General features: G+C 39.2%; 1 protein-coding gene and 1 long non-coding RNA gene across 2 annotated transcripts; one reads left to right on the forward strand and one right to left on the reverse strand.

Annotated features, from left to right (window-relative positions):
• Window positions 1–8162: 8162 nt before the first annotated feature.
• On the reverse strand, window positions 8163–15469 carry LOC123387841. Its single transcript, XR_006602317.1, has 3 exons — window positions 14776–15469; window positions 10616–10733; window positions 8163–8393 (listed from the first exon to the last, which is right to left on the reverse strand). It is a non-coding gene; the product is annotated as an uncharacterized LOC123387841 (long non-coding RNA).
• A 111-nt stretch (window positions 15470–15580) lies between these two features.
• SF3B5 (splicing factor 3b subunit 5) lies at window positions 15581–16329 on the forward strand. Its single transcript, XM_004752753.3, has one exon. It carries the CDS (start codon window positions 15714–15716, stop codon window positions 15972–15974), a length of 261 nt encoding a protein of 86 aa, XP_004752810.1. The 5' UTR covers window positions 15581–15713; the 3' UTR covers window positions 15975–16329.
• The last annotated feature ends 487 nt before the right edge of the window (window positions 16330–16816 follow it).

The following is a 16816-nucleotide window of genomic DNA, read 5'->3' on the forward strand; positions in this document are numbered from 1 at the left end:
CAGAAACATGAACAGATGTTCAACATCACTAATCATCAGGAAAATGCAAATTAAAATCACAACGTATACATAACACTTCATACCTGTCATAATGGTTAAACTCAAAAACAAGCATTGGCAAGGATGTGAGAAAAAAACGATTGTGCATAGTTGGTGGAAATGCAAATGGAAATGCAGCCACTTTGGAAAATAGTATGGAATTTCTTCAAAAAGTTAAAACTAGAAGTATCATGTGATCCAGTAATTCTGCTACTGGGTAATTACCCAAAGAATATGAAAACAGTAATTTGAAAAGATATATGCACCCCTATGTTTATTGCAGCATTCTTTACAATAACCAAACCATGGAAGTACCCCAAGTGTCTATCAATAGAAGAATGAATAAACAGTGGCATACATACACAATGGAGTATTACTCAGCCATAAAAAGAATGAAATCTTGCCATTTGCAACAACATGGATGGATCTAAAGAGTGTAATGTTAAGTAGAATAGTTCAATCAGTGAGAGACAAATTCCATATGATTTCCCTCATATGTGGAATTTAAGAAATCAAACAAACAAGGAAAAAAGGAAACAAAAAACCGCACTCTTAAATATAGAGAACAAGTAGGTGGTTACCAGAGGAGGGGTGGGGTAGGGAGAGACAAATGAAATCGGTGAATGGGATTAAGAGTGCACTGTTTGTGATGAGCACTTAGTAATAAATCATTGAGTCACTATATTGTATATCTGAAATCATACTGTATGTTAACCTCACTAGAATTTTAAAAATTAATAATCATAATTATTATTATAAATTTAAAAATAAAAAGAAAACTGCTGGGGCATCTCAGTGGCTCAATAGGTTAAGCATCTGACTCTTGGTTTCAGCTCAGGTCATGATCTCAGGGAGGTGAGATCAGGTTCCCACTTAGTGCAGAGTCTACGTGTCCCTCTCCCTCCCTCTCTGCCCCTACCCCTGCTCACGTGTGTGCACATGCACACCCGCTCTCTCTCTCTCTCTCAAATAAATTAACTAATTAAATCTTTATTTTTATAAAAGGAAACTACTATGAACAACAATAAATATACTTTTTATTTTTCCTCAAGTTCTGCTACTTGGAATTTCAACCTAAGATAACTCGTCCTGAAAATAATCTTAAGACATAGATTCTTAAATGTGGTTTTGGAGTTGATTCACTCACTGATCAGCTGGCAGTCACTAGTAGTAGGTAGAGGACAGCATTCCTGGCATGCTATAGAGATGAGATTGCTAAAACTTCCACTTGTAGTGAATTTGATGGATTATAAAGGGAGAGAGCTACACCAGCAGGTAGTTTGAGAATTGTGGGGAAAGAGTAACTATAGATTATAGAGTTGGGAATCTTTACAGAGCCTTTATATTATTAGTTCCTTTATTTGTATAATAAGGGTTGTTGTAGTAAGAAGGGCAAGTAGAAGTCCCTGAAAAGACACCAACACTCAGCCAAGACTGTAAATCAAAAACAATTTACATCTCAGGAAAGGAATGACAGAGGATGTAGGAGTGATGGGTGTCACTATATCCCCCATTTAATTCATTCTGGCTTAACAGGTCAATCAGAGGACATGACATTGAGCTACTACAAATTTATCCAAGTAGTAGCTTCATTTGCATCTGCTATATTAGATGTAGTGTATTTACTCTAACAGATGACCACAGCTCCTGGTGTATGGCTTGCAGTTATGTCTACATCTATTTATCTTATATCCATCAGAATGAGAATCATAAACAGTTTGCCATTAAACAGGATGGTCTTGCCCCCATGCTATATTACTTCTCTATTAATTCTTTGCCATTATGGTCCAAAGGGATTCAGGCCATCTGGAATTTCCACAGAACCTCCTTTTGGTTCTCTAAATGGATGACACATAACAAGTCCCCCCTCACCTTTTTATTTCCAATGGGATTGACACTTATTCCAGATACGGACTTGCCTTTCCTGCCTGTTGTGCCTCAGCTATCACCACGATGTGAGGGTTCATGAAGCATATGATATCCTGGCATGGGGTCACACCTAACATCATCTTTGGACCAAGGGACCTTCTTTGCAGTAAAGTAAGTATGACCCCAGGCATACAATTATAGATCATATATATTCACCACCCAGAAACTGCTAAGCCTGGAAGAACAGTGCAATAGCATCTCGAAGTTACAGCCAAGGCACAAGCTACTTGATACCTTGCAAAGGACAGGGCACTATCCTTCAGGATGCAGAGTATATCTTAAGCCATCAGCCACTATATGTCTGTGTCCCCATTCAGTAGAATACATGGGACATGGGTCCAATAGGAACCAACAAATAAAAGTCAGAATGGTCCCACCATTACTTCCTGTGACTCTCTGGGGAAATTATGTTTCTTATTCCCACAGTTTTAGCCTCTGTGGGTCTAAAGGTCCTCGTCCCCAGAAAGGGATGCTTCCACCAAAGAACATAGTAAGAAAACCACTAAACTTAAAACTATGGCTGTTGTAAATGAGCCATCAAAGAAAGGAGTTACCATATTGTTAGGGTAGCTTGATCCTTATCATCATATGACACTGATATATTTGATACTCACATCATCTACTAGAGTGTCCTTTGGTTGGCTTATACCCAGAAGTCCAGTACCCACAGCTCAATAATAGTAGGGCAACCTAGAGATACCCTGAATGAGAAGAAAGTCTGCCTTAGCCTAACAGGAAAGCTACCTGGACCAACCTAGGTGATAGCTGGAGAGGAGGGGAATCTGGAGTGTGGTGCTAAAGGGAAATGATAAACATCAGTTACAAACTTGGAACCAGCTGCCATAGTGAGAGGCTACATTAGATTTACTAATCTTTCTCCTGTTAGTTTTCCCAGAAACTGTGACCAACCAAAAATCTGGTAAGATGGAATTAGAGCTATGTGGGTACAAGGGGTGAATTGTAGTTAATGCTGCTTTTTATCTAGATATCCTTAACCAGGTCAATGCATTAATCCTTGGGCTGCTGGGAATTTTGTGTTCTAAATGCCTACAATTGCCTCCTTTTCTACAGAGTTGACCTTGGCCAAGCAAAAGGCCCCTTGCCTGGGAAGTTATCTCCACTAGGGTGGATAGCCCATTCCAATAACTGACTGACTTGGGAGATACTGACTGTGGACACTCTCGCTTCAAGGTGAGATGAGCTCTGTGGGCAATCTGAGTTCCATCACCACCTAAGGGATCAGCTGAACCTGAACTTACTCCTCCTGCCTTAACTTGCCTTTTCCTTCCCTTCTCCTGAGACTTCTCCCTCAATAAATTTCTTACCTAAGAATCCCCACGTCAGGCTGTGCTTCTAGGGGACCTATCCTGAGAACCGCACGTTTCCCAGGATCAGAACAGCTATGAAGTTGCAGAGTCACTATTATTGTGTGTGTGTGTGTGTGTGTGTGTGTGTACTTGTTCATCTCCAAAGAGCTTCTTCTTTGACTTAGTCACACTCACTCTGTAATGCTATCCACCACCATTTGCTAACCCTCCGTCACTGATAGAATTTTTTTCATTGAGCAGCTGCTACAGAATGTAACACTGTATTCAGAGTATTTGAGGGGCATCTGGGTGGCTCAGTCAGTTAAGCATCCAACTCTTGACTCGGCTCAGGTCATGATCTCAGTGTTGTGAGATCGAGCCCTGCATTGGGCTCTTTTCTGGGTGTGGAGCCTGCTTAAGATTCTCGCTCTCCTTCTGCCCCTCCCACCCTGTCCCTCTCAAAAAAAAAAAAAAAAAGAGTATTTAAGATGAAGCTTTCTTCTTCAACAGAAGCAATTACTTGAAATAACTAGTTCACAAAGATTGGATGAAGAATGTGTGTAAGTGCTAGAGAGATAACAGAAATGATAAGGCAATTCTGTGTAATTGTATCATTCCTATATCCACTGTAACAGGTTTCAAATGTGCAGTTAGATGTGGGCTGCTCCAGGGGTACCTGGTGGCTCAGTCGTTAAGCGTCTGCCTTTGGCTCAGGTCATGATCCCACGGTCCTGGGATGGAGCCCCACATCGGGCTCCCTGCTGGGTGGGGAGCCTGCTTCTCCCTTTCCCACTCCCTCTGCTTGTGTTCCCTCTCTCTCTGTGTCTCTCTCTGTCAAATAAATAAAATCTTAAAAAAAAAAAAAAAGAACTGGGCTGCTCCACACCTTAACCCAGTCCACTCCTATGATATTTCAAACGTTCATAACTCTCATGCTGCCCAGCCTATCCCCTCCCCTCTGCATAGGACTCTGATTCCTAACAAATTAAAAAAAAAAAAAAATGCTCTCATGGATGAAAAAACTTCAATTCCTCCTCTTCTCCCACCTTCAGTAAAAGTTCTGCATTCCTTCTCTAGTCTTTCAGAAAAACTTCTTTTTCACCTCAAATAACTTCCCCAGTTAGATTTAATCTGATTTTCAACTTATTCCACCAAATTATTTTCTCCTTTAAACCTGCCTTTGCTCTCCCATTTGTTTCCAACTCTCAGTATGTAATGATACTTCCTTTGTTCCCAAATTAAAAATGAATTTACCTTTCTACTAACAATGGACATTTAGGCTACTTTCATTTTAGGGATCTATTATGCAAAATGCTATGAACTCTCTTGTTAATGTATTGCTATATATACATGCACAAAATGCATCAGACTCACCTAGAAGTCTTGTTAAAACATTGATGGCTGGACCCCATCCCCAATAGATCAGTAGGTTCAGTAGACTTGGGGTAGGGCCCAAGAATTTGCATTTCTAAATGTTCCTAAATGATGCTACTACAGCTGATCCAAGGACTCTACTTTGAGAACCACTTCTCTCAGGAATATATCTAGGAGGGGAACTGCTTGGACATGGGGTATGAAGATCTTCAATTTTGATAATCCTAATCTGGTTTCCAAAAGTGATTGTACTACATTCCTACCAAAATTTAGAATTCCCCACCAGCACTAGGATTATAAAACTTAGAAGTTTGCCAATATGGTAGGTGTGCAGTGACAGTTTATTGGCTTAATTAACCTTTCTCGGTTTATTAAACTTTTCAATGTCTACTAGCCATTTGAATGATCTCTACTGTGAAATGCACAATCAGGGTGTTTATCTGCTTTTCTATTGGATTTTCTGCCTTTCTTAAAAAATCAAATTTAAAGAGTTCTTTATGTATTTGGAAACTAGTTTTTGTTGTTGATGGTGATGGTATTTGGTTACATAGACTGTAAATGTCTTCTCCCAGTCTATGGCTTATATTTTTATTCTTTAAATGGTATTTTTAGAACAAAAGTGTTTCATTTTTATGTAATTAAATGCACTAATCTTGACTCTTTTTTTGAATACATGATGGCTAAGTTTAATTCAACTGCTATAGCCAATTCTACTTCGTAAAAATAACAGAATGTTTCTATCAAAATGGAACTTTTTGGCATGCACCTTATTTTTTTAATTTAAATTCAATTAACCAGCTTATAGTACAGCTGTACTAGTTTCAGATGTAGTTTTCAATGATTCATTAGTTGTGTATAACACCCAGTGCTCATCACATCATGGGCCCTCCTTAAAACCCATCACACAGTTACCCCATCACCTCACCCATCTCCCTTTCCACAACCCTCAGTTTGTTTCCCAGAGTCAAGAGGCTCTCATGGTTTGTCTCCCTCTCTGACTTCTTCCCATTCAGTTTTCCCTCCCAGTCCCTATGATCCTCTGTGCTACTCCTTATATTCCACATATGAGTGAAACCATATGATACTATTATTAGAAATATTGTTTTTTCTCCCAGCTCCCTGCAATATACCTCTGTCATATGTCAAGTATCCATTTGTGTGGACACCATTTTATTTTCTTCTTACTGAAATATAGAAACACTGTTATTTTTTGTATTGATTTTGTATCCATCAACGTCCCTTAACTTCATTGATGGGTTTCATATGTTAAATTTACTTTTAAGCACTTCAAATGTCTGACCAAGAAAGCACATGCTCCTAGTAAGAAAAATATTCCAAAGCATCTCAAAGGCTCTTATAAGTCTAAATTTAATGTATGTATTTGGTAAACCCATTTCTCTTAAATATTAGAATACCATTTACAAACTTGGTCACATTCTTTTTTTAATTTGAAATTGTAAGTCAATTACACATTAAAAAATTTTTTTAAGATCTTATTTATTTACTTGACAGACAGAGATCACAAGTAGGCAGAGAGGCAGGCAGAGAGAGAGTGGGGGAAGCAGGCTCCCCTCTGAGCAGAGGGCCCGATGTGATGTGGGGCTCAATCCTGGGACCCTGAGATCATGACCTGAGCCAAAGGCAGAGGCTTAACCCACTGAGCCACCCAGGTGTCCCCAAATTTTAAATAAATAGAATCACAACATTAATCTGTTAGTCTAAAATGCCAAAGTTTTTAAAGTATTACACTTGAACTACATAAATAGGCTATTCCTCAGTCTAACATATTAATTCTAATATTATTTATCATCCTTGTATTATAAATCTTTCTCTGACTGAAAAGTCACTCACCTTCTAAATGAAGCAGCTTTAATATTGAAAGGGATAAGAAGTTTCATCTCAGGAGAACTGAGGTTACCTCCTGGAACAAGTCATTATTACCAAGTATATCACTTATGGTGGTACGATTACTTGCCAGTAAAGAATTTGAGATTGGATGGGGACCTGGGGAATGTTTAAGTACAGGATAATCTACAGGTCGCACCCGAGTTCTTCGAAAAATCATTTCTAAGTTACATGGCCTCCAAGCCCAAACTCTTCAGAAGGGATTTCTCAACCTGCCTCTCTGAGTTCACAAGGTAAACATCCCAGTGAATAGCCAGCCATTCCTTGGACACACTGCAGCAAGGAGTGTGGACACACTCACAGCACATCAGCTGTGAGGTCAGCCTTTCGGAGGACAGACTCAGGGAAAAAGCCTGCACAGATCCTGGAGGTGAGCTTGGGGTCATTTGTACTAGGAATTTGTGCTTCAAGGCTAAGTCTGTGTGTGCTTGAGTCAGGGGCTGGGGGAGTGGGAGCATGGATGAGTATGTTTCCTTGAACCATGGACTTTTTAGTTCTTGGGAGATTGTAGCTAGGGGAAAGCCAAATAAGACTCTCTGCAGGGAGAGGACCAAGGGCAAGGCCCACTATTGTCTTAATCTCAGGGAAGAGCTGCACTAAAACTGGGACAGAACTGCAGGTGCTTTTCCGACCTTTTTAAGCCAAGCCATTAAGCCAAATACAAAGATTATCCTTGCAAATAAAGGGACAGAAACATAGAAATGAAAAGGTATGCACGGAATGCCTGGATGGCTCAGTTAGTGAAGCATGTGACTGTTGAGCTCAGGGTATGGTTTTGATCCCCATGTTGGGTTTGGAGATTACTTAAAAATAAAAAGAAAATCTTAAAAAGAAAAAGGATGCCAACAGCTTTCAGCTACCTTGAGGGATCCAAGGAAGAGACTTTGGAAATATTTTATATCTCTACAGAATAAATCAGTTCCTCAAACAACTAAAGCATTTAACCTACTGCAATGTATTATTAGAGCAGTTCTTGGGGGTAATGCTAGAATTTAAAGGATATAAGACAAGAGAGACTTAGAGGCAGACAACTACTTGGAAGAGGAGAGACTTGAAACTGTGTTTGCACAATGGTTTATGTAAACTGAAGAAAAAGTGAGAAAAACAGGTGGGCAAATAGTATCATTGGTCCTTTACCATGGCTGTGTGTGCTAATCTGTTCCATCCCTAAATTCCTTTTTGGCCTTAAACTACTATAACCAAATTAACAACATTAAATTTTTGAGCCTTGCTTTTATATCATTTTCTTTTTTTTTTTTTAAAGATTTCATTTATTTATTTGACACAGAACACCAAGCAGGGGGGATGTAGGCAGAGAGAGAGGGAGAAGCAGGCTCCCTACTGAGCAGGGAGCCCGATGTGGGGCATGATGGGGGGCCCAGTCCCAGGATTCTGAGATCATGACCTTAGCCGAATGCAGACACTTAACTGGCTGAGCCACCTAAGCGCCCCTTTATGTCATTTGATGTGGGGCATTGTACACAACATATTAACATAGATCCTGTGGGATTTCTAAGTTAGGAAACAATCATAGGTGACATATAAACGAAATGTATGACAAATGAAAATCACAAAAATTCACATCGAGATTTTGAAACATGGTCTGTTTGATGCATGAAAGTAAGTGCAACTTGTAGAAAGTGAAAGAAATCATACTTTGAAAGGGATGTTATCAGTTCTTTTTTACACATGTACCTATTCTAAAAAATCAAAATGAAACAACTTCCCTGAATTGATTTAAAACCAAGAGGCACCAGGGTGCCTGGCGGGCTCAGTCAGTAGAGCATGTGACCTTTCATCTCAGGGTTGTGAGTTCAAGCCCCACACTGGGCTTGGAGCCTATTTAAAACAATGAAACGAAGAGGCATTAAATCCTTCTCTAGGAACTGGACAAATCTTACACTTGCTCAAATTCAAATCAAAGGAAAGTCTAGACTCAGCTCCTTTCTTACAGTTTCACCTACAACTTTTACTCTAGGTGGACCATAATGAACAACATGTTTAATTGGGTACTTGAAATGTTGTAGGAGGTCAGTCCCATCCATTTCACTTCTTGTTCTTAGATTCCATACTCTAATTTGTGATTACTGATATTCAAGCACCTGGCTCAGCTAATGAAAAACTGTTCCTCACAGTCCTTTTGGATAACTCACTGAAGCAACTCTGTAGCAGTTAAAATTTAGTATATTCACAATTTTGCAAAGCCTAGTCATAGGTTGTTGTTTTTTGTTTGTTTGTTTGTTTGTTTGCTTTACCAATAACTCCAGAGAAAAAATTGTTCCCCTCCAATCCACATCTCTTAAGCTTAAGGTTAAGAACGGTGGCAACTTTGGGGTAACTAGTCCCAACTCCAGGGGGATGCTGGGAGATTTTGGATATCTCCTTGATTAATCCAGCATGAGAACAAGTATTCTTTTTTTTTTTTAATATTTTATTTATTTATTTGACAGAGAGATCACAAGTCGGCAGAGAGTCAGGCAGAGAGAGAGAGAGAGAAGCAGGCTCCCGCTGAGCAAAGAGCCCGATGCGGGGCTTGATCCCAGGACACTGGGATCATGACCTGAGCCAAAGGCAGCGGCTTAATCCACTGAACCACCCAGGCGCCCCGAGAACAAGTATTCTAATTCAACAAGTATTTATGGAGTGCCAGCAATGGGTAAATCATTATGCTAATATAATGGAGAAAAAAGTCACATATTTCAAAAAAACTTATATTTAAGTGAGATATGTCATATGTATCCAGATTACACCATAATTTACATAATTATTCCTTTATTGTTGACAATAAAGTTGTTTTCAATCCTTGTAGTCACTCAAGACATTGTCATAAACATTAATTCATCAATTTATTCAATAAATATTAACTTAATCCCTGTGATATGCCAACCATTAATCTTTGAGCTGCAAGATTTCATACCACTGCAATGAATGGAACATGTATAAAATACTTCAAAGTTCCTTTGTGAAATTTCTCCAGAGAAATTTTTGTTCAAAAATTACACCCTGTGTTTTAATGTAATCATTAAAGAACAGAGAGGGACAGCCTATTAAATCTCAAACGAAGAGTTATAAAATGCATACCTGTGGCTATCATATTTTCCCCAGGAGCAATTATAAAAGTGATACATACAGATGTCTTTCCACACATATACCCAATTAGAGGCAAAAACCCTTCAAAAATCGAGTTCTAGATCTGCTCAGGTGTATGAAACCCAGGATACCCAGGAAAGAAAAGCTGAAGCTAATGACACTTTTAATCACAGGAAAAGAAGATCATGTCTAGCAAACTTTTAAAAAATTCCCTAAATTCTAAATTCTAAAAATTCCACATCACTGTTTAATTCAGCTAAATATAAAACCCCGAAGTAAAATCTGAGAAGGATTGCTTGCTTTCCTCCTAAATTATCCAAGCCTTCGTGCCTTTAAAAATACAGCAGACCAAAATTTTGTCTTTAGCATCTCTGCCACAGGTACTGCTTATTCTTATAGTGGTTGAGAAACTCCTGGGACCTGGTTACAAAATGTTCTCAACCACCAGTCTATTTGTTGGCGTTAAATACTGTTTTGGCGACCCCTAGTGTGAAACATGGTATCAGCACCTGCACATGTTGAAAATCCTTATATTTTAAAACTTGGCTTACAGACAAAAAAAGATACCTGAAATAATTTCCCACCAAAGGAAATGTGACTTTAGTTTATGTACATTTGAAGTTAATATTTTTCTGCAATAGTAATAAAATGTAAATATAACTTCTGGATACAGAATACATTTGACAATAAGGATGGTTACTTAGTACTATATATCCATACAATGAAATATTATACAGCTGTAAAACCAGACTGAAAAAAGACAATGATGAATCTCTTCATGTACTCTTCTGGGGTAATCTCCATAATATGTCAAATAAAAAATAAAATAACAAAAAATTCATTTGAGTACTTTGCTACCATTTACATTTTAAAAGGAGTGAAATACCATATATATTTGTGTTTATGTATATACATCCACTAAAAAATTCTCTGTAAGGATACAAAAGATACACATAGCCATGGTTACTTACTGAGGATGCAAATGGGAAATGGACAGATGTTAGAAACTGTGTTCCTCTGTATACATCTTCTGTTTTTGAATGACACCTTGACTGTTCAAAATATGAAATGGTTTTGGGGGCATGGAGCCTATTTTTTTAAAAAGAAAAAAATAGGAAATGATTTTTAAAAAACTTAAAGCCATCAGCACAAGAACAAGAACAATGAAAGAGAAATTGTTACCTTGCATTTCCAGGTTTAAAAAATAGACAAGAAAAGTATAGTTTTCTGTCTAAAAATATATTTTTTCCTTTTTTTCCCATTTACATTTAATTCTGTGTTTTTTCCAATGGCATATTTTCTGCACATTTTTCTCACTCAAATGTCAAATTGTAAAATAGTACTTGATAGTTACATAGAAGTGACCTAAAAAGCAGGATTTACCTGAGGTAATATCTTGGGTCAGGAAATAGTAAAATCTCTCGGATTTTATGCTATGTCTTCCCATGCCTTCTCTAAGGTCACTGATTACAGACCAAAATTCTTTATTGGCAAAAGTGTAAGAAATTGTGATATTCCTTAGGAGGTCACAATTTGAGACTCAGAAGGAACATTTTTAAGTATATATAGCAGATACTTGAGAATAAATCTAACAGAAGATGTGAAAACCCTTTATGGAAAAAATTATACAAACTTTAAAAAAAAGTGAACTTAAATTGTAATGTATCCTATGGGCATAGATAAGACAACTCAATATAGTTAACAATACTCCCCAAATAAATCTGTAAAATATAATAACAATTAAAACTGAAGCAGGGTTTTTATGTTATTTGCAAGTTGGTCTCGTTAAATGGAAATTTTTTGGTTGGGAAATTTACAAAATACCATTCAGTGATCTGTTTAGATTTTAAAAGTTAGTCTTCAGTTTATTAAAGCTATTAAACAAAAAACTGCCTTTTTTCCATAAGCTTGTAAGCTCAGTTAAAAATCCTAAACTATTCATAAGTCTAGCAAAATTTTACAATCGCTCTTAAGAGAATATTTGATAAAATTTAGTTCCACTCCAAATGTTTACTCTTAAACATTTTAAACCACATTTATTAATGTAATATGTTGCATTTTCCTTATAAGTATTGCAATTGTCTGACTTAACAAAGTTTTTTCATGTATGTAAACTGTATTCACAAATCTAATTAATTAAATTTACAAATATGTAAAAAAAAGTATTCTTATTTATTCCTCATTACTGTATAAAGCCATTACCACTGAATTGATGAAGTCCTAACCTCCAGTAACTCAATGTGGTTGCATTTGAATGCAGTGTCTTTAGGTAAAATAAGGTCATATGAGTGGACCTTAATATAATATGATTGACCTTTTTATAAGAAGAGGACTGTGTAAGATTGATGAATCACAGATCTGTGCCTCTGAAACAAATAATACATAATATGTTTAATTAAAAATAATTAAAAATAAAATGCAGAAAAAAAAAAAAAGAAGAAGAGGAGATTAGGACACAGGCATACAGAGGAATAGGGAGGGAAGATGGCCATCAGCAAATTAAGGAGAGAAGCCTCAGAATGAAACCAATCTTGCCATCACTTTGATCTTGGATTTCTAGCCTCTAGAACTATGAGGGAATAAATTTCTATTGTTTAAGGCAGTCTTTGGTGCTCTGCTTGGGCAGCCCCAGCAAACTAATACACCTTAGCTCTTAATTACTACACGTAAATGTATTTTCCATCTAGTTCTAAAGCCCTTTGAATTTGAGGAATTCTCTCATATTCTTGGAATCGTTCTTAATAATATGGAATTATTAATTTCCCTGGCTTTGACTATGTAATCATGACTTCCATGAGGATTTTACTGACAACTCTAAATTCATGTGAAAGGGCAAAGAATCAAGAATTGCTGGGGGCCCCTGGGTGGCTTAGTCAGTTAGATATCTGCCTTCAGCTCAGGTCATGGATCCCCACATTCTGGGATCGAGCCCTCATCAAGTTTGATGAGTAGGGAAATGTACTATTTACTGAATGATCTTTATTACTGGCGACTAGTTAGCCATATAGGAAAATGTTTGAAAATTAGATCCCTAAATAGGCCAAACAAATCAAAATGAAAACGTCCAGGTAGATTAAATTTCTAAATATAAAAAGTCAAAATTATAAAACTTTAAGAATGAAATAAAGGAAATTACTTTTTTATGGCCCTACGGGTAAAAAAAAAAAACAAAAAAAGAGTTATGCTTGATTTCATTTTTAAAATCCAATTGCAGGGTACCTGGGTGGCTCAGTGGGTTAAGCCGCTTCCTCCTCTCTCTCTCTCTCTGCCTGCCTCTCTGCCTACTTGTGATCTCCGTCTGTCAAATAAATAAATAAAATCTTTAAAAAAAAAAAAAAAAAAAAAATAAAATAAAATCCAATTGCAAAAAGCATAAATCATAAAGTAAGGCTGATATATTTCACTACTTTAAATTTAGTTACTGTGCAAGATACCATAGATAAAGTGTAAAGATGTATCACAGACTGGAAAAAAAATACTTTTATTGCATATAACTAGCAAGCCTGGTATTCTGAATATATAAAGGTCACCTAAAAAATTAAGAAAAAGACAAACATCCCAATTTTTAAAATTGTCAAAGAATATGACTATGCAATTCACAAGCCAGAAATATAATGGACCTATAAACTCATTAAAAACATGCCTAGAGGTGCCTGGGTGGCTCAGTCAGTTAAGCAGCTGCCTTCAGCTCAAGTCATGATCCCAGGGTCTTGGATCAAACCTTCCCACCATGCTCTCTCTCTCTCTCTCTCTCAAATAACTGAATAAAATATTTTGAAATAAATAAATAACGATAAAAAACATGCTCAGTGTCCCTAGTAAGCAGTGATTGCAAATTAAAGATACAATGAAATTCTGTTCCACCCACTGAATCAGAAAAAAATTTTTAAATGTCTGAGGACACCAAGTTTTGCGAAGGATATAGATCAAAAGAAATTCTCATTCTCTTGCTGGGAAAGCCCATTGGTATAACCAGTGTGGCAAAACTAACTAAAACTACATATAAACTACATCAACATGGATTCTGATAAGGGAAAATACCTACAGGTTGTGACTTTTTTTTTTGACACAGAGAGAGAGAGGAGGGAGGGAGGGAGCACAAGCAGGGAGAGCTGCAGAGAAAGTGGCAGAAGCAGCACCCAGGTGCCCCCATGGGGTGTCTTTCTGTAAAGCTTCAAAACATGCATAAAAATAACCACTTGGATACACAAAATTTTCAGCAATCAAAAACAAAAACAAAAACAAAAACAACCAGACTTGGGAATGATTAACTCTAACTCTAACTCTGGTTTCCTGAAGTAAATAGATTAAGGAGGGGAATATGAGAACTTCAGCTTTATTTGTATAGTTTATTTCTTTGAAAACCCAAACCAACAATGTTGGAAACAACAATGGCAAAATTGCAAGCTTTGATATATCCAGATGGTGAATCCACAGGTTATGTCTTATAGTACTCTCTACATTTTAGGGATGAAATGTTTTATTATAACATAATTTAAACCAAAGAATAAGACTTCTTTTTGTTTTTGGCACAAGCGTTTGATCGCTTGAGGAATATTTTTTTATCATTTTCCTTTAAATCTTTTTTTAAAATAAAAATTGTTTTAGGAGTGCACATGATTTGATATATATATACATAATGAAATGATTATAGAGTCAAACTGATTAACATATCTATATCCTCACAGCTACCTTTGTGTGTACGTCTGTGTGTGTGTGGTCAGAGCACCTGAAATCTACTCTAATATTCAGAACAGTATTTAACTTTAGTCATCATGCTGTACATTAGATCTCTAAACTTACTCATCTGTACATAACTGCAACTTTGTATCAGAATAAAACTATTTTAACGTTATCTTTCTCCCAGTAAAGAGTTCCTTCTGTATGGCTGCCAGACAGTTGTTCATCCATTCATCAACTTTTGGGGGGAACTACAAACTCTGCTGAGCCGTGAAGATATTATAAAAAGCTATCATAAGAGAAGCATATGATAAAAGATGGCATCAAAAAAGTACAAATTACTTTTCTCAAGTGGTTTGAATTCACATGAGGAAGTTCTCAAGCCAAAAAGTAGGGTATAAAGCTATAATAATGAGGAGATGTCCAAGAAGCAAAAAAAGAAAGAATTTACATCTGTTTGGTGTGTCCAAAGCCGATTTCAAGGAGATGCTTTTGAGCTGACTTAAAGAGAGACGCTGTTTGCCCAGGGAACAAAAGCATTCCAAGCGCAGGGAACATCTAGCACAAAGAACTGGAGAGGCGAGCTGCTCCGCCTGTTGAGAAACACGGGCCGGGGTGCGTAGGGTGGGGTGAGGAGTTGCAGCGGGGATATCAAATTCGGCTGGCGAGGAAGGAGGGGCTTGGTGTGGGAGCCGGAACGGGTCCGAACTGGGAGTACTTCGGTCACCGGGCAGGAAACGGCGGCCCTGGGGGCGCTGAAATAACGTTCATTCTACACAACCTACAAGACACATAGTTGGGACTAGAACTGGCGGCTACTGATGTTCAGGGCGGCCCACTCCTGGCTGTGAAGGGACTTCCCGGCTGTCACATTCGCTCCGAAATCAAAATTATACCGAGTTTGCTTTCACGGTTGCCTGTGGCCTGTCCTACATGAGCTTCCCATTTCTTCTCGGCTCTCAGCCTCCCAAGGATGCTCCCGCGGTCCTTTAGGCCGCCGGCGGGTTCTTAAAGCAAGACGACGGGTCCCAGAAACCGGCGCGCACAGACCCTCGGAGACCACAAGTCCCGGCATGCAACGCTCCCCGTTGGAAAAAGGGTCACTAAGTGAACCATAATGCAACGCTCAACGAAGGGGGCGGGGCTCTCTATGGGTGGGCGGCCGACATTGAGCGTCGCCTAGGCAACTCCAATTCCCTGACAGAATACACTTCCGCTTCCGCCTCTGAGCCCCTAGGACCGCGAGTCCACGCACCTTCGTAGCTGCGACGTCATTTTCCTGCGACTGAGCGGACGGGGCCTCCGTGCCGTAGCTTCTCTCCCGCGTGAAAATCTAGAGCAGGTCGTTCCGTGTGGCTTCTGACCTGGAAGCTAAGGGAAAACGGCGAGATGACTGACCGCTACACCATCCACAGCCAGCTGGAGCACCTGCAGTCCAAGTACATCGGTACGGGCCACGCCGATACCACCAAGTGGGAGTGGCTGGTCAACCAGCACCGCGACTCCTATTGCTCCTACATGGGCCACTTCGACCTTCTCAACTACTTCGCCATTGCGGAGAATGAGAGCAAAGCTCGAGTCCGCTTCAACTTGATGGAGAAGATGCTGCAGCCTTGCGGACCGCCGGCCGACAAGCCGGAGGAGAACTGAGACCCTCGTGCTGTCACTGCTCTGCGGGAGCCTGACCTGTGCTCTCCCGTTTGCCGTCATTCCCGCGTGTTCCTGCCCCAAGTGGACCGATTCTCCATTGCTCCTGTTTCTCGTGCCTTCCCTGTCCAGAAGTGCTTACCTGGGGGCGACCCGCCTGACCTGCCTTCCCGTGGACCCTTCGGAACACAGCGTTGGGAGACCGTCGGGACCCCGGAGCACTGAGACGGTGGAGACATCCTAAAGCCAGCAACAGAGGAGAGACGGCATTGGAATGAGACGGGATTTGGAGGCTTCCTTGTTGGCTAGTTGATTGTCGTCTTTGCTTTTTTCCATAAAGTTTAGAAATTTTTCAGTCTCTTCGGTGTGACCTACTTGTGTTGGGGTGGAGGGGTCCCGGGAAGGCTCTGGGGACTTTGGTTTCATAGGAGACGGAAGAGGTGGGAGGTGGAGTTAAGCACAAGGACAGCGTTCATTGCCAGACACTTAAATACGCCTTGCACACTCTCCCAAGACCTTTTGTCAGGCCCAGAACGCCTTCCCTGTCGAGGTTGTGACCACTGTATCCCTCCTTCATTTTCTTCCATTCAAAAGATCTTTGCTAGCATTGTCCACTCCTCTCTGTAAGTTGCATCCTCTTGGGACTCTGGACAGGTCCCTGAAAAATGACAAGCTGTCAAACGAGTTCTTTCATTCATTCAACATTCAGATTTCTTGAGTTCTGTGTGGGGGCCATTTTGCCACGCTTTTGGAGCTTATGTTATACTTGGGGGCCGGGGACGCTGCACAGGTTGTGGGCATAAACAAGCAAGTATTAGAAGGTGTTGTGCAGGATGGGAGTAGCA

Source organism: Mustela putorius, unplaced genomic scaffold (genome assembly GCF_011764305.1).
Source record: "Mustela putorius furo isolate JIRA1106 unplaced genomic scaffold, ASM1176430v1.1 tig00003863_pilon_pilon_pilon, whole genome shotgun sequence".
NCBI lineage: Eukaryota > Metazoa > Chordata > Mammalia > Carnivora > Mustelidae > Mustela > Mustela putorius.

Bases quoted from the DNA above. Each gene is read 5' to 3' on its own strand.
- SF3B5 (XM_004752753.3), top strand. From the start codon at position 15,714: ATGACTGACCGCTACACCATCCACAGCCAGCTGGAGCACCTGCAGTCC.